Source organism: Natrix helvetica (genome assembly GCF_964273705.1).
Source record: "Natrix helvetica genome assembly, chromosome: 1".
Taxonomy (NCBI): domain Eukaryota; kingdom Metazoa; phylum Chordata; class Lepidosauria; order Squamata; family Natricidae; genus Natrix; species Natrix helvetica.
The window spans coordinates 357,275,264-357,294,072 of NC_138548.1; the positions used below are offsets into that span (position 1 = coordinate 357,275,264).

The 18,809-nt window shown below is 46.1% G+C and overlaps 2 protein-coding genes across 1 annotated transcript in view; both read left to right on the top strand.

Moving 5' to 3' along the window:
• The window catches only part of LOC309384290 (uncharacterized protein), a 185,993-nt gene extending 168,782 nt beyond the window's left edge, over positions 1-17,211 (top strand). Inside the window, exon 2 of the mRNA XM_081937611.1 lies at positions 13,509-17,211. Coding sequence (XP_081793737.1) covers positions 13,509-13,779 — 271 coding nt within the window. The 3' untranslated portion in view covers positions 13,780-17,211. The remainder of the gene's footprint in view (positions 1-13,508) is intronic.
• The window catches only part of LOC309384276 (uncharacterized protein), a 259,594-nt gene that overhangs the window by 229,723 nt on the left and 11,062 nt on the right, over positions 1-18,809 (top strand).

An 18,809-nucleotide genomic window follows, 5' to 3' on the forward strand; every position in this document is an offset into this window, starting at 1 on the left:
ATTTCACATGGATCAGTTGCAAAGGTAGGTTTCTAGAAGTCGAAAACGACTTGATAGCATTTAATCAGTGAAAACGTCCTACAAACACGTTAGAGACAGAACAAACATCTCCCTATTGGGAGATGGCAGTCATATGTCAGTGACTAGAAAGCCCTTAAAAGGCATATGTGCTTGAGCTTAAAGGAGTTAAAACCATCGAGTACAGCGTTCCTAGAATGGATGGGAGGACAGGAACTTCTTCCGGACCACTCGGGAGGAAGTTGGTGTGCCGAGTAGTTTTTGTGCTCTTCGCAGGGTCGAAACAACACCTGGACGGTGAGTTGGGGTCAGGTCGGAGGAGAGGCTGGGAGCAAGTCCGGATGTTTGGTTTCCTCCATGATGTGGAAGCAGAGAGGCTATTAGGCTGAAGCATGTCAGCTGCTGCTCCATGTTCTCCCCCCCCCTCCCCAAATTTTGAGTCCACTGGTGCTCCCTGCTTTAACACTGGTGGCCGCAATTGTCTGCTGCTGGGGAGATTTTAAAAAGTCTCCTTCAAGTTAAGATTAATTCCTTGGGAACAGCTTCCCTCCAAAAGTTGTGAGTTCTTCATTACTGAAGGATTTAAAGAAGAGACGGGACAGCAATTAATCAGGAACGATATAAAGTCTCTTGCCTGAGCAGGGATTGGTTTTGTATACTTAATGGTTTTGTCATGAGGTCAGCTAAATTATTTTCTGGTGGACAATAAATTATGTCTATTATTTCCCTGCTTCTCTGACAATACATGCCCTCCTTGTAACTTCTTTCTTTTTCCTCCTATGAACTATCGCAGGAACTGGATGTGTCTAGTCTAACACAGAGGAGGAGTAGGGATGCCATCATAGCTGTCTTTCAATATCTGAGGGGCTGACACAGATAAAAGACGGTGGATCCATTGTCCAACGTGCCTGAGAGCAGGACAAGAAGTAACAGGGGGAGACTTATCAAAAAGGTATCCAACCTAGAATCAAGGAGACATTTCCTTTCAGTGAGAACAATCAATCCATGGAAATGCTTTGCCTCCAGCCATTGTGGCTGCTCCGTCAATGGGGTTTTTAAAGAAGAGACTGGACAGCCATTTGTCCAGAACGGTAGAGGGTCTCCTGCTTAGAGAGTTGGTCTCTTCCAACTCTTACGTAATTTTAAGAGAACTTTATGTAACTGATCTTCACAAATGTTACCTTTCACTATTTCACTTGCATTGGTTGCAAAGGTCGGTTGGTGGGAGTGGAAAGTGACTTGATGGCATGTAATCAGTGCAAGCGTCTTGCAAACGCCTTAATAGGCAGAGACAGGACCAGCTTGTTTTACCCCCTCCTATCGGGAGATGGCGGTCAGATGGGCTACATTGGCGCCTAGAAAGCCATGGAGGCATCTGGGGTTGAGCTTTAAGGAGTTAAAACCATCAAGTGCTGCATTACTAGAAAGGAAGGGAGAGAAGTGCAGGATCTACTGGATCGCTGACGGGAGGAAGAGAAGCCGAGTAGCTTCTGGACTCCTGCAAGAGTCGAAGCAGCAGCAGCTGGTGTGTGAGTTGAGGACAGGTTGGAGGAGAGGCTGGGAGCAAGAAAGGCTGCTTGATTTCCTCTGCAGCGTAGAAGCAGAGAAGCAACTGGAAAATGCAGTTGGATGTGACCTTGGCGATCATGCAGCCCAACCCCCTGCTGAAGCATGAGAACTTAGACCATTTCAGACAAATGGCTTTCCATTATATTCTTCCAAGCCTGCAGGGAGGAGCACCCACAACTTGGGAAGGGAAGCCGTTCCATTGGTCGCTGTCAGGAGATTTCTTCTTATTTCTGGGATGCTTCTGTCCTTCGTTGGTTTCCATCCATTAATTCTTGTCTTGTCTTCTGGTGCTTTGGAGAAGTTCTTAATCTTCTCTTCTTTGTGGCAGCACCTCAAGTATTGGAACATGTCACCTCTAAGTCAGCAGTTCCTGTGGTTATGAAGGTGGAAGAAAAGCATTTGCAACAATTTAGGTTTTGCCAACCGGTGCACATTTATGATGGTTTCAGCATCCCACACTCGGGATCCCCAGTTGCGACCTTCCCAGCTAGATTCTGTCAAGCAAAATCAGTGGGGATGCCAGCAGGAAGTTGCAAGCCAAGGTCAGGTGAACTTCCGTTTAAAAACCCACAGTGATTCGCTTAACAACTGTAGAGGAATAGATGTAAGTTGGCACTGTCCTGTGATATCATGCTTCCTGATCGGGCTGCTTAGTGACACTGATGCAGTCAGTAAGTGAGGACTGCTTCAATAGTAATGTCACCAGTGTGGTTGTGGACAGTGTTTTCTGCCCTTACTTGGAACTGAGGACTTCCATGGCAAAACTGGTGCTTCAAATCTTGCAGAGTCTTTAGGCATCATTTTATCAATTAAAGCCCCCACATCTCTAAAATTAGCACAGAAGGTTTGACTGCAACTATTTTGGGTTTTGGGACAGTTTTCTGGCTGAGAACACATGGATTTTCCACATATACCCATATTTGTAGGTGTGTGTATTTCTACTTCTCTCTGTAGGCCTCTATCTACAATTGTATAATCCATCCCCAGAACTTCTAGATATATTTCAGAATAACCCTTTACAGTGCTAATAATTTGTTTTTACACAAATATTTTATTTATTCATCAAAATGTAAAATGTAAAATACAGAAGTGCAATGAAGAAATAAACCTAATGGAAAGTGGGAGGAAAAGAGGAAGAGAGGAAATTGTAGGGGAAAGGAAAAAGAAAAGCATTGTCTTCTGACTCTTTGGATGCAGTAGAATAATAACATAAAACCTCAACTATTTACATTTATATGATAATATAAACTAGCCCCTTCTATAACAACAAACTTACCTAATCAACAAAATCCAAAATCAAACTTTCATTTTTTTCCTATCTCACAAACCAAGTCCAAAAGCGGTTTTCAAATTAATCCTGTTCTTTACTTTATTCAAAGCAGTCAATTTAGCCATTTCTGCTAACTCCATCAGGTTTTGCAGCCATTCATTCATTGTGGGAGTGAAAATATTCTTCTGTTTTTGTGCATATAGCATTCTTGATGCCATCAACACATTTAACATCAGAGTTTCATATTTTTCCAAGTTCTTTATCCACTAAAAGAAAACTTCCTGGTTTTATCTTTATATTCTCTTTAAGAATCTTCTTTATGAATTTGAATCCTACTCCAATATTTCTTTGTCATATATCCACCATCTATATAAATAAAAATGTAATGTTTGTTTGTTCAAAATCTCAAATCTCGAAAGTTCTTCACCGATTGCTTTGAAATTTTGACACAATGTTGCATTCGAATACACTCATGTTTTTATGTACGTATATTATATAGATGTCACACTTGTGACATGTAAAAACATGCTTTTTTGAAAACCAGTGCCATCTGTTGGACGTAAAAGCAACACGCTATACTAAATTGTTCATGATTCCATTTCAATTTTTCCGATTGCATTGTTATATTGAATTTTCATATATTTTGATTTATTTTCATTTTGATTTAATTATTTCATGAGACATTGCGTTGGAATTAAGCTGTGTTGTTTACCATAGCGTTCATTTCGTGAGTATAGTATATTTGGAACAGTTCAGCCCCTCTGCAGCTTCGTCCCGACGGTCCCATCATATGTGTGACTGGGCTGCAGCCACACACTTTTCCCTTTCCGCCCCTCCTCCGACGAGCTTCGCCCATTTCCACCAAGGGGAGCCGAAGCCCTTCGGCCTCCCCCTCTCCCCTCTCGCCTGGTCTTTGCTGTCTGTGGTGGGATGGCCTGCGCCATCCCTCGGCCGCCTTCCCCTGCCCTTAAGCCGGCCTCCCCCCGCCCAGCCCAGCAGAGCGCCAGAGGAGGTGGAGGTGGAGCGTCTCCTCAGCCCAGCCAGCAACGCGCACTCTCCACCCCCCCCCCTCACAGCAAGCCAGCTACAGCCTCGCCAAGGTGGCTCCGATGGGGCGGCAGTGTCAGCCTGAGGTGCAGCAGGGGTGTGAGGCAGCGGCTGCAGCAGTGGCACCGTCATCTCTGGATGGGGACATGGCCGGCGGGGGCTGCCTTGCGTCCGCGTCACCAGGGGTGCCTCTTTCCTCCTCCTCCTCCTCCTGCTCCTCAGGAGACGCCGGCCGCCTCTTCTCACTGTCACCGCTGAGGGAAGCCAAGTTGGAGGCAGTGGCCTCCTCCTTCTCTCCTCCTCAGCCCGGCTGAGGGAGGCATCGTCATCGTCGGTGGCGGCGTTGGGCCTTCCTCCCGCTGGCCCCAATGCAGCAGCAGCCTGACTCAGCGGTGGAGGCGCGGGAGAGGAAGAAGATGGCACAGCCCACAATGCTGCCTTGGCGGTCCGGCAGCAGCAGCAGCGCCAGGTTGGAGGACTTCCCACCCAGGGGTCCAGTGGGAGCCCATTTGAAGAAGAAGAGCGGCTTCCTGATCACCAGCATGACCCCGGCGCAGACCTCGGCCAGCCTCAGCTCCAATAACAGCATCACCGAAGACACAGAGAGCTACGACGACCTGGATGAGTCGTACACCAAGGACTTCTCCTCCTCCGCGATCCTGGACGTCTTGCTCTCCCACTCCACCAACTTGGGGGAACCTGAGCGCAGCTCCGCCGAGGAGACGCTCAACAACTTCCACGAGGCCAACAGCCCCGGCGCCGTCTTCCCCAACCAGCCTCGCCCGGCCCACCAGCCCCGAGGCCTGACCAACGGCACTGCCCACCCACCGCCCCACTACGCCCACCAGGGACACCCTCAGCCTCCCTCCCACGCTGGGGTCCCCCCGCCCATGTCCAGAGGGGGTCCATTCAGCCTGTCATTCTGCATCCTGCCCGTCGCGGGGAGCTTGGAGGGCGCCAGGCCGGGGCCTGCAGGAGCGTCCTCAGTGGCAGCTCTTGCAGGGGCCACCGTGGCTCACTTCCATGCGGGGGCCGCCTCTGCTGGGGGAGCCGTGGGTGGTGCAGCGAGTAGCAGGGCCCGCCAGGTGGGCAAGACCCTCACAAACCTTGCCACTGCTGGCAATGGCATGACCCTTCCCGGAGGGAACCACCCTGGGAATATTTCTTTCTTCACATGCTGTTGGTAAATGTGCCTGGTCCAACATCTTTCCAGCAATTGAAAATTGTTTCTCACATGGACAATTATATGTTGTGTGTTCTAGAGTCGGCAAACCAGACAATCTCTATACCTGCATAGACAATGGAACAACAAAAAATATTGTATACCCACAAGCATTGTGAAATTAAACATATTAGAAACTTGGGCTTTCTCTTTTCTTTCTTTTCCATTTAACCAGACTGGGCCACAGCAACGCGTGATCGGTACAGCTAGTAAATGATAAAATCTATTATTTACATTTCCAACAGTTAAGGTGCCTTTATACATTCTTGAGAATTTCTTCAATGTTAGATATTAACAGCATAAGAACCATTTGGTATAGAGCTTCCTGCCTGAGCAGGGGTTTGAAGGCTTCCAAGGTCCGTTCCAACTTTGTACTTCTGTTATATTCTTCCATTGTTCAAGCATTATATTACATCCAAAGTTCTTTGCCCACTGAATCATACAATGCTTTACATACTCATTCTGCAAGTTTAATTTCAATAGCAGTTTATAAACCTTAGACGTAATATGTTCAACAATTCATTTCCAATTTCATCTTTCACAAAATTGTATCCATCGCTCTTTTTGTCTAGTTCAAATCTTTCTTTCAATGGTAAATATACGAATCAATGGCAAACATCCTTCTGATTCCAACTCCTCTTTAGATTTGAGGAGACGGTCACAATAATTCAACCATATTTGACCATAAATCCACCAGTCTGGCCACACCACCATTTCTTTTCTTAAAAACTTCCTGGGAGGCACCCAAAGAGGAAGGCATTTCTAACAAAGTGATGTTTAAAGTCAACATTTGCTTTAACCTTATCGTACCATAAAAAGGTGTGCCATCAAAAATTTTATTCATGCTTGTCAAGCTCAAGGAAGCTCTTATTTTGGAGAGTCCCTCACTCTTTTTGCCAGAAAGCAACAAGCATCAAAATACAATTTCAAATCCAGTCAACTCAAACCTCTTTTCTTAGCATCTTGCAATGATTTATGTTTTAATGTTTCGTGTGAAAGGGAAATAGCATTTTTAGTAAAACATTTATTTAAACTACAGAGGTTCTATCCAATAACTGCAGTATGAAAAATTTGTGATGGACCCAAGTCAACAACTGTATTTTGTGATTGAATGTATATTTGAACTTAGATCGCAGTAATCTTCAATGTGTCAAATGAATCATAATTAACATTAGAAGCTATTTCAGCATTGTGGCATGTTTGCTTTTTACTTGTAGTGTATACTTTTTCACATCTTCTGCAACCATTTCATAAAAAAACAATTTTAAACTTACACTTTTATTTAAATCTTTCAGATGAAGAGGATACCAATAAGAGCATTCCGGACAACTGAGGAAACTGGCAACTTGGGGATGCATCACAGCAGGGAGAAGCCATATAACTGTCCAGATTGTGGAAAACCTTTCATTGATAATTCCCACCTCGTGAGACACCTGAGAACTCACACAGGAGAGAAACCCTTTGAATGTCCTGATTGTGGGAAAAGTTTCAGTCACAATTCCAACCTGATAAGACATCAGAGAACTCACACAGGAGAGAAACCCTTTGAATGTCCTGATTGTGGGAAATGTTTCAGTCAGAATTCAAGCCTGGTGAAACATAAAATGACTCACACAGGAGAGAAACCTTTTAAATGTCCTGATTGTGGCAAATGTTTCAGTCAGAATTCCCATTTGGTGATTCACCAAAGGACTCACAGAAAGGAGAAACCGTTTGAATGCCCTGATTGTGGGAAAGGTTTCAGTCAGAATTCCAACCTGGTGGAACACCAGACGACTCACACAGGAGAGAAACCCTTTGAATGTCCTGATTGTGGCAAATGTTTCAGTCGGAATACCAGTCTGGTGATACACCAGAGGACTCACACAGGAGAGAAACCCTTTAAATGTCCTGATTGTGGGAGAAATTTCAGTCAAAATTCCCACCTGATGACACACCAGAAGACTCACACAGGAGAGAAACCCTTTAAATGTTCTGATTGTGGCAAATGTTTCAGTCAGAATTCCAAACTGGGGGTACACCAAAGGACTCACACAGGAGAGAAACCCTTTGAATGTTCTGCTTGTGGCAAATGTTTCAGTCAGAATTCCAGTTTGGTTAAACACCAGAGGACTCACACAGGAGAGAAACCCTTTGAATGCCCTGATTGTGGGAAAGGTTTCAGTCAAAGGTCTAGCTTGGTAGTACACCAGAGGACTCACACAGGAGAGAAACCCTTTGAATGTCCTGATTGTGGAAAAAGTTTCAGTCAGAATTCTGAGCTAGTGATTCATCAGAGGACTCACACCGGAGAAAAACCCTTTGAATGTTCTGATTGTGGCAAATGTTTCAGTCAGAATTCCCATTTGGTTAAACACCAGAGGACTCACACAGGAGAGAAACCTTTTGAATGCCCTGATTGTGGGAAAGGTTTCAGTCAGAGTTCTCACCTAGTAAATCATCAGAGGGCACACACAGGAGAGAAACCCTTTAAATGTCCAGATTGTGGGAAAAAATTCAGTCAGAATTCCAACCTGGTGGAACACCAGAGGACTCACACAGGAGAGAAACCCTTTAAATGTTCTGATTGTGGCAAATGTTTCAGTCAGAATGCCAACCTGGTGAAACACCAGAGGAGTCACACAGGAGAGAAACCTTTTGAATGTTCTGATTGTAGCAAATGTTTTGGTTGGTATACCAGTTTGGTTAAACACCAGAGGACTCACACAGGGGAGAAACACTTCAAATGTTCTGATTGTGGGAAGAGTTTTAGTCAGAATTCACACTTGGTGATACACCAGATGACTCATACAGGAGGGAAGCCATATGAGTGTCCAGATTGTGGCAAATGTTTCAGTTGGAATTACAGTTTGGTTAAACACCAGAGGATTCACACAGGAGAGAAACCCTTTGAATGTCCTGATTGTGGGAAAGGTTTCAGTCAAAGGTCCAGCTTGGTGGTACACCAGAGGACTCACACAGGAGAGAAACCCTTTGAATGTCCTGATTGTGGGAAAAGTTTCAGTCAGAATTCTGAGCTGGTGATTCATCAGAGGACTCACACAGGAGAGAAACCCTTTGAATGTCCTGATTGTGGGAAAGGTTTCAGTCAAAGGTCCAGCTTGGTAGTACACCAGAGGACTCACACAGGAGAGAAACCCTTTGAATGCCCTGATTGTGGGAAAGATTTCAGTCAGAATTCCCACCTAGTAAATCATCAGAGGGCTCACACAGGAGAGAAACCCTTTGAATGTCCTGATTGCGGGAAAGGTTTCAGTCAAAGGTCCAGCTTGGTGGTACACCAGAGGACTCACACAGGAGAGAAACCCTTTGAATGCCCTGATTGTGGGAAAAGTTTCAGTCAGAATTCTGAGCTGGTGATTCATCAGAGGACTCACACCGGAGAGAAACCCTTTGAATGTTCTGATTGTGGCAAATGTTTCAGTCAGAATGCCAACCTGGTGAAACACCAGAGGACTCACACAGGAGAGAAACCCTTTGAATGTTCTGATTGTAGCAAAAGTTTCAGTTGGAATTCCAGTTTGGTTAAACACCAGAGGACTCACACAGGGGAGAAACACTTTGAATGTTCGTATTGTGGGAAGAGTTTTAGTCAGAATTCACACTTGGTGATACACCAGATGATTCATACAGAAGGGAAGCCATATGAGTGTCCAGATTGTGGCAAACGTTTCAGTTGGAATTCCAGGTTGGTTAAACACCAGAGGACTCACACAGGAGAGAAACCCTTTGAATGCCCTGATTGTGGAAAAGGTTTCAGTCAAAGCTCCAGCTTGGTGGTACACCAGAGGACTCACACAGGAGAGAAACACTTTGAATGTTCTGATTGTGGCAAATGTTTCAGTCAGAATTCCAACCTGGTGAAACACCAGAGGACTCACACAGGAGAGAAACCCTTTGAATGTTCTGATTGTGGCAAATATTTCACTCAGATTTCCAACCTGGTGAAACACCAGAGGACTCACACAGGAGAGAAACCCTTTGAATGTTCTGATTGTGGCAAATGTTTCAGTCAGATTTCCAACCTGGAGAAACACCAGAGGACTCACACAGGGGAGAAACACTTTGAATGTGCTGATTGTGGTAAAAATTTCAGTGAGAATTCCAAACTGGTGAAACATCAGAGGATTCACACAAGAGAAATGATATGAATGTCCACATTTTGGAAAAAGATTCAATCGGAATTATGATCTACTGATACACCAGAGGACTGATACTGCAGTGAAGACATATGAGTGTCCAGAGCGTGGGAAAAGTTTCACTTTCTGTTCTGACCTGGTGAAATACCAGAAGACTCACGTAGGAGACAAACCATACGAATGTCCACAGTGTGGGAAAAGTTTCAATCAGAATTCCAACCTGGTGAGACAGTAACCTTAAGCTGGGGAATGAGACGGGTTGCCCTTTATCCCCAGTTCAATTTGCATTATTGATGGAGGTTTTGCCAAATGCAATTAGGAATTGAAGGGATTGGAGTACAAAGAAAACTAAAATAAATTTATTTGCAGATGTTACATTATTAGCATTTCAAAATCCCATATTAAATATTAAATATTTAGGTATTGACATACCAAAAAATATTCAGCAGTTAAAGAAAATAAATTATGAAAAGGTAAAGAAAGATATAAAATAGATTAATATGAGAAAGTAAAATTATCATGGTTTGGAAGAATTGGAATGATAAAAATGAAAGTATTACCAAAGTATTACCAATTTTTTGTTTTGTTTTGGATGATCCAATTAAATTCTCGGATCAAGAATTAAAGCAAATAGAGGCTGCTGGAAGTATATTGTAATGGAGGTAAGAGAGCAAGAATGTGTAAAGCATTATGGTATGAACCATTAAAAAAGCGTGGGCTAGTTTTCTCTCACATGCGCACGCTGGCCAGCTGATTTTTGGTCTTGATCTTTGGCTGTTTTTCACTCTCCGGATGCTTCCCCGAATGTCCGGTTTTACACCTCTCCAGTCTTCTAGAAAGCCTCTGGAGCTTGGGGAGGGAGAGAAAAGGACCTACTGGGCCCACCGGAAGTCAAAAAACGTGCCGTTTCTGGCCTCTGGATGGTGGGGAGGCTGTTTTTGCCCTACCCAGACTCCTAGAAAGCCTCTGGAGTCTGGGGAGGAAGGAAAAAACTGATCTACCGGGCCCACCGGAAGTTGGAAAATGGGCCATTCTCCTTCAATCGTGGAGACAGCAGCCAGACTGTGTTGCTCTGTCCAGTAACCAATTGGACTGAGTCTACACTTGGAAAAGCACGCGAAGATGACCACGGCCATCTAGCAGCTTGGGAAAATGTGCAAAGAGCGGCGGCCGCCATTTTGAGTGCCCAGCAACCGGAGGTGATCGCGGAGGTAATCGCGGAGCAGAGGAGCACCTGGCTGCAAGACTGGTGAGATCGTTGCCAACTTAACTTCCCTGTTTGGGGGCTGGCATCTAGCAGCATGGCTGAGCAACCTGCAGTGGTAACTGTGCTGGAATAAAACCTCTCAATAGGGATCGCACCTTTGAACAAGCCAGCCTCCCCACAACTCACTGCACAGGGGTACCTTCGGCTCTCCTCCCCTACAGAAATGGCCGCCATAATTTCAGAAGCCATAAAACAAGGCATTGCTGATGGGCTCCAGCAGCGTCTTCCTCCGGTACCATCTCACAGACTCACGCAGAGATCACCTGGGAATGCCCAGCATCACCTTCCTTCTGCTTCTGCCACTCAGGCTTCAATTTTTGAGGAACAAGACACCCTCAGGGATTCAGAACTATCTGATAATGAGGGAATCACACCAGATGCCCCCGCCTTTGCCGGATTGTTCAAAACGTATCACTTTAAATCCCTCCTGTTCAAAACAAGTAAATTGGCTAACTTACCTCCTTCTTCTTCCACCTCTTCTACTCAGACGCAGGCTGCTGTGCCAGCGTCCTCTGATCGTCCTAACACTCTTTTCTCTGAACCTACAGTGGAAAAAGAAATTATTCCATCTCCAAAGATCTTCATGAATGTTATCCAACGACACTGGGATTCCCCTGGTACAGGTCCACAACCAACCAGCCTCGACAAACGCCTGTACAATGTCGCTCCAGAACTCACCACATTTTTTGAGACTCCTCCAGTGGATGCGCCAGTTGCGGCCTTGTCTTCATCCACAGTGGTCTCTGGAGCCCCTGAAGAAGTCCTCAAGCCGGAGGAGAAAAGGTCAGATCAAATATTAGTTAAACGTTATCAGGCTTGTGCCTGGGCATTTCGGGCCTTCACAGCCACTTTCTTTTTCTCCAGGGCTCCATTGTATCCACTGATACCAGGTCACATAGGGATATGAACAAGATTAGGACTGCCATTGAATATTCAGCAGATGCTTCCTTAAATGCTGCGAGGTTTGCTTCTAAAGCCATGGCTGCTTCGGTCACGGCCAGGTGCCTGCTATGGCTCAAACCATGGCAGGCGGATGTTCGTACCAAGTGGCGCCTTGCAGCCTCCCCTTTCAGTGGCACTCAACTCTTTAGGGCTCCCTTGGATCCTTACCTCATGGAATCTAAAGATAAATGCAAAGTCCTCTCCTCTATATACAAAAAACAGGACAGTAATCCCTCCACTTTCTATAGAAGGTCGCCCTGTCGTCCAATGGACAGGGGATCCTCTTTCTTCTGTTCCACAACGTCAGTCCTTCACCCCCAGACAGGGATCCAATTCCCCGTTCCAGGTCCAACTGAAACGCCCAATGTTTCCCCCCAAAGAAGTCTTACCGGGGAGGAGGTAACTGCCATTTCTCTAATCAAAAGTGATTATCTGGACTCTCTTTCAATAGGGGTTCACCACTAGGAAGAGACCACAACAGACAATTGGGTAATCAAAACAGTCAAATCGGCCTCCTTCTGGAATTCCTCTCCCCCCCCCCCCCCAGGAACACTTTGTGCCATGCCCCATATCCCAGTGCCATCCCAAGAGGCTACTAATGGATCAGGCCATACAACATCTGCTAGAGATTTGGGCCATCCAACTGGTCCCTCCCTATGAGAGGGGTCAGGGTTTTTATTCCCGTCTTTGTGGTACCAAAGGCTTCCAGGGGATGGAGAGCGATCCTGGACCTAAAGTCATTGAACCGCCACATCGTTTATTGGTGGCTCAAAATGCACTCCCTTCACACCATCCTACAGGGAGTCAGAGAGGGCGATTTCTTCACCTCGGTAGACTTGACTGAAACTTACCTTCACATTCCCATCTTCGCAGACCACTGAAGATATCTCTGGTTCTCTTATGGGGGGAGGCACTTTCATTACCAAGCCCTTCCGTTTGCCCTCTCCTCCGCCCCCAGGGTCTTCACGAAAGTGCTGGCGGCCCTAGCCGCCCACATCATATCATCACCAATCAGGATTCTTTGCTACCTGGATGACATTGTCTTGTTGTCCAGGAAACCCATCAGGTAAAGAGGGATCTAACCCAAATAATCCAGATCTTGCGAGATCACAGGTTCAGAGTGAATCTCAAGAAGAACCACCTCGTCCCTGGGACTTGCATTTTACATCTCGGAGTCATCATAGACACCGTGGCAGAGAGGGTATTTCTGTCCCAAGACCGCATCCTCAGCTTCAGGGAGTTAGTCAGGAGGGTCCTGCGCCTTCGCAAAGTGTCCCTGCTTCTGCTATCCCAGTTATTAGGGAATATGGTGTCCTCCTTTGGGGTAGTACCGTGGGCCAGATTCCACAGCAGGTGCCTGCAGTGGTTCATGCTCCCACATCAGAAAGCAACAAGAGCAGCTCCCCCCCAGGGTTCTCCTCCCCAGACAGCTCACCCAGTCTCTAAAGTGGTGGCAGCCCCCAGTGATCTTACAGGCGACATTATTCAGAGAGCCGGCCCGTCGCACTCTTACAATGGGTGCCAGCTTGAGAGGGTGGGGAGCGCACATGCAGAACCTGGTGGCCCAGGGTCAATGGTCGTTAGAAAAAAGCCAAAACAGCACCAATTGGCTAGAACTGCGGGCAGTGCACCTTGCCCTGCTACGCTTCCAGCAGACAGTTCAGGACAATCATATCCTAATCCTAATCTTCCATCAACTCACGACAACACTACTACCAAGGCACATATCAACACACGGGGGGACCCGGTCTTGGCCGCTGATGCAGGAAGCCAACCGGTTATGCCATTGGGTGGAATCTCATCTACCATCCCTCAGGATGGAGAACATCTTGGGGACCTCCAACATTCAGGCAGACTGGCTGAGTCCAGAATAGACCAGGAGGAGTGGAGTGTTCACCTGGACATCTTCCATCAACTCACGTTCCGATTTGGCCTACCAGTACTAGACCTGTTTGCGACAGCAGACAACAACCAAGTCCCCAGGTACTTTTTGAGGTTTGTAGCTCCCAATGCAGAAGGGGTAGACGCTCTCAGGTGCCAGTGGCCCAGGGGTCTTCTATATGCATTTCCGCCACTCCCGCTCAACCAGAGGGTAATACAAAAGATGTTGGAACAGGAAGCAGAACTCTTACTCCTGGCACCTCACTGGCCATGCCGGCCTTGGTCTGCCGACCTCGTGACACTGTTGATCTCCCTCCCGTGGCACATTCCATCGTCACTGGTCTCTCTTCATCAAGGGTCAGTCCTACATCCCGACCCCCAGTGGCTGCAATTAACCACATGGCGATTGAGCGGCAAGCCTTAACAGCTGACAACATCTCCCTCAATATCATCGCTACTATTCAGGCATCTCGTAGGGGTTCTACGAACCGTATTTATGATGCCACGTGGTGAGTGTTTGCTCTCTGGTGTTCTAACCTCTCTATTGATCCATTAAGAGCTTCCATTCCTCAAGTGCTTGACTTCTTACAGAAAGGACTTGATCAAAGTCTCACCACAAACACATTACGGAAGCAGGTGGCTGCTTTGTCTTCCGTTCTAGATGGCTCTTCCTCAGAACATCTTTCCACGCATCCCTTGATCCGGAGATCTCTCCGCGGAGCCTCGAACCTCCAGCTTCCCGTCATCCATAGATACCCTACTTGGGATTTGCCACGGGTCCTGGAGGCTCTCACTTCCCCTCCATTTGAGCCATTAAGGTCCACATCATTAAAATTGCTGTCACTCAAGACTTTGTTTCTGGTGGTTATAACGTCAGCTAGACATATTTCAGACTTGGCTGCCCTGTCTATGAGGCACGATCTGTGCATATTCCACCCAGACCGTGTTGTTTTGCGACTTGATCCAACTTTCCTGCTGAAGGTCAATAGCCGATTTCACAGGGGCCAAGAATTGACCTTACCTGATTTCTGTCTGGCTCCTCGTCACGAGAGGGAGCGTAAATGGCACACCCTTGATGTACGCCGAGCCCTTAAGATCTATATCAACCGCACAGCCTCGCTCCGCCATTCGGAATCTCTCTTTGTCTCCTTTCGCCTGGCGTCTTTGGGAACCAAGGGTTCACCATCAAGTCTGGGGTGGTGGATCAGAGCCTGTATTAAATTGACTTATGAACTTCAGTCCTTGCAGGCCCCGCAGAACGTTACAGCCCACTCTACCCAGAGCGCGGCACCTACGGCAGCATGGTCTACACAGGCTACTTTGAAGTTTGCCAGGCAGCCACATGGACGTCTCCCACGGTTTTCATACGCCACTACAAATTAGACAAGTATATGTCGGTGGATGCAGCTTTTGGCCGCAGAGTGCTGCAACAAGTACATGTGCCTTAACGTTCCTTACTCTGTTGTCCCCATCCTAGTGGACAGCCCATTCTTTTGTACGTCCCAGTCTGGCTGCTGTCGCCACGATCATAGGAGAATTGGCATTGGTTTTTACCTGATATGCTCATTCTCTGTGAAGTGGAGTCAGCAGCCAGCCCCACCTTAGTGTAAGTCACTCTAACCGGAACTTTTTGTGTGGAGAGAGAGTATGCCTTTGGCAGTTATTTTTTTGTTTCGCAATTCTCACTTGAGTCTACAGTCTACTTCATCTAAACTGGGAGGAGTCACCAGAGCTCGATGGCATCACAAGTGTAGACTCAGTCCAATTGGTTACTGGACAGAGCAACCCAGTCTGGCTGCTGTCTCCAATTCACAGAACAAAGAGCAGATGAGGTAACAACCAACGCCCATTTCCAGCCTCTGGAGGTCTTCCTGGGAGCATGGGAGGCTGTTTTCACCCTCCCCAGGTTAAAGAAAGCTGTGCAGTCATGCACAGGGCAGCGGGGGAGGAGGGGGTATTATACATGCATGTGCAGAGGGCATGGCATTGGGGGAATTAAATTATGGGTGTGGCCACGTGAATGCACACAATAGCACATGCACACGTGCTTTTGGCATGCGAGACGAAAAAGGTTCGCCATCACATTCTTATAGAAACATATTGGTTTAAAAAGCATATTAAAAAATGGTTAGGATGATACAAAATCCCTTTTTAAAAAACGTGGTGGAATTATGGAAAAAATGGAGATACCGGCTAATGCCAGTGGTATAATTAAATTTGGAGTATGGCAACAAATGATAAATTAACAACAGAAATTAAACTTAAAAATGGATGATTAAGATAAATAATTATAATGAAATATGGGGGATTTTATAAAATCAGTGGTGGAAGGCAAAGGAAATAAACCTCAAGAATATATGTTGTTTAGGAGGGTGTAAGGGCATAATTGGAATATATTGTATATGTAAGAAATATAGGGGAGCGAAAGGTCTCCAGGGGATGTGGGGGTGCGCTGTAATATGTGTTTTTTTCCATTTTCTTTTGTGTTTCTTTTTTGTATTCAGTTGTATATGTACTGCTTGTGTTATTTATCTTTAATGTTTTTTTAAAAAATTAAAAAGGAATTCCATCTTGGTGAAACATCAAAGCACACATACAGGAAAGAAACCACACAGGTGTCCAGATTGTGGGAAAGGTTTCAGTCGGATTTCCAACGTGGTGATACACCAGAGAACTCACCCAGGAGAAAAACCCTTTGAATGTATGGATTGTGTGAAAAGTTTCAGTAACCGTTTTAACCTGGTGAGACACTAGGGGATACATACAAGAGAGAAACCATACAAATGACCTATAAGTAATGTAGGTTTATACACAGGAGAGAAAGTCAAGTAAATCCACATTAGGCAAAAGTTGATGAGTTTAGAGAAGGCTTAAATTTCATTTTTGATCGCTCATTGGAAGTGTAGGTGAGAAATTGACTATTTAAGTTTCGGCCTGATTCATTTTACTGAAAGATATTTCAATAGTAGATCTGTGATTGGAGAGAAAAAATGGAAAATATTAATTTGATAAAGGTGTACTATCTGTTGTTTTCTTTGTTGTTTCCCTCTCCACAGAATCCCTACAAGCTTTGCCCTCTCACACAGGGTTGCTATAGGTGTTTCCCTCCCCCACAGGGTCTCCACAAGCCTTTTCTCCATCCACAGGGTCCCCAAAGGCATTTTTGCTCTCCCGCTGCATCCCTGCAATCCTTAGGCCTGACTCCCACTCCACCAGGCCTCCCAGCCTCTTCCTCCATACCCTTTGAAGACCTCTGAACCTGAAGCTGGTGAAGAAGGCCAAGACACGTATCCCAGGGCCACATGGCTATGTCCTGGAAGCAGCCCTTATTTTCAGTATGGTATTCAGCCGGTTCGCATCAGTTCGCGTGACCTGGTGTCAGCCATTTCCCCAAGGTCGGAGAACTGGTAGCGATGGCTGGCTGGCCATGCACTCCACCAGGCCCTGTCGCTGCTTGCTCGCAGTGCCTGTCCGCCTGATGCCCGCTTGCCCCCCCAACGCTTGCTCAATGCTCACCCCACCCATCTGAGCCCTATATATGCCTTCGCCACATGGCCCATCCCCCAGATAGATGTCTTACCATTCGCCTCCATGCCTCGCCTCAGCTCACCAAAGGTAAGGAAACTACCCACTCACTCTGGGGCAGGAGCCAAGGCCCCAGAGCCTCCGCCCTCTCACCGCCCCACCCTCCATTCACCAGTTGCCCCTATTTCCCTTCCTAAACCCTGGCCCTAGCCCCGCTTCTCCCCCTTGCCTCTTTTGTTGCTTACGTTCTGTGGCGGCTGGTCCAGAGGACCTCCGGCAAGCTGACTGGAAGCCTCCCAGCCGCTGACTCTTTGAGAGCCACTTTGCAAACTGACTCTCAAAGAGGTGGCAGCTCTCAAAGCGGTGGTGGCTGGCTGCAGGCCACCGAAAAGTCTTAGCTGGTGGCGGCTGCTTCTGAGTCATCGTTACGTGGGAGAGGGAGAAACTGCTCTCTTTTGCTATCTTAACACTGTGCAGATGAACCTGATAGAGAAGAGCTGTAGGAATATTGAGTGGAGGAGAAAAGGGATAATGGCTTTGATGACAGGATCTTCGAGTTTATTAGCAACTCCTGGATCTTCTTCCACTTTCAACAATCTGAAACAACTCACATGGCCCTCCATGTTTATTACATTCCAAAGGAAGTGAGAGTAGGACAGGGCACTTAGGTGCCAGGAAAAAGATTATAAAATACAGCTTATCCCACATGCTCCCTCCTCCCTCCATTTGAATGGCAGTATCCCGTTAGGGATCTGACACATCCGTTGTACTTCCGGGCAGCAGAAAGAAAATGCCATTGGATGCTGGTGGGTGAGAAGGCTGTGTAAAGGTTCAGGGTAGGGCTCAAAGGGAGGAAGCTGGACTTCCTCCCCTTGAGTGGTTACTGTAGTGGTTACTGCCACTGCAGCACATCCTGGGAGTCTCATCCTGCTACTTCAGGGCACGGCACCAGGCACAGGGTAACCAAAGTCAGAGATCAATGACCTTTTCCCTGGAGTAATCAAACTGAGGTTCATATTTAAAACCAGACAAATATTTATTAGTACACAGCATTGATCTGATTATCTTTTCATTGTATTTAGCTGTAGCTGCCCGATTAACATAGGGGTTATTTTTTTACAGCCTCCCTATTGACTTCGGGATGACTTTGACAATACTTTTTTGCAGCTTCCCTTACTTGTGTTCTCCTAATTGCATCTGTAAATCTTTTCCTATATTTTCCACTCTTTTCCCTTAACTGGTGTTACAGTAAAAGGAACAGATTCGTCTGACCTGAGAAGGTCAGTGTCAGAAGTGAGTTGGTGCTGGGACACTATGCAGGAGAAATTCAGTTCACAATCCGTTGGCTCAGTGGTGGTTGATGATTGAAAGTCATAAGGGAATATCTCTCCCACCGCCTTGAGTTTGGAAGCACTTCCAGAGATGCAAGGCATACACATTTTGGTGAGGTACTGACATTTAGTACTGTAAGGAATCCCAGGCTGCTCCTGAGTGGAGTGGAACCTCTGCCAGTTTGAACTGAGGTAACGGAATGTGAGGCAACTGGCAGTTGCAACTGAATTGTTTTCAGGTAGGGAGGGGGAATAGAATGTGTAACTCCTTAGCATCAGAGCGTGTTAATACAATACTATATAAGAAATACTAATGATTGGATGGTCATTTTGAAAAATCCTTTCTCAGCGAGCACCTAGAAGCCAAGAAGAACATACAACTTCGGGTTGGTACATGGATGATGGTATAGTTTGGAGTTTTTTTTCATTTTTTTAAAAATTCTCTTATATACCATTTTAAGTATACATTCACATAATTGTTATTCTTTACATTTGTCATTCTTATATATTTATTATTTCATTTAATAAGTTATAAGTTTGGGTTGCTTTATTTACCATCCCTTCCTTCTGTTGTAACACCACCTTATTTTCTCTTTCT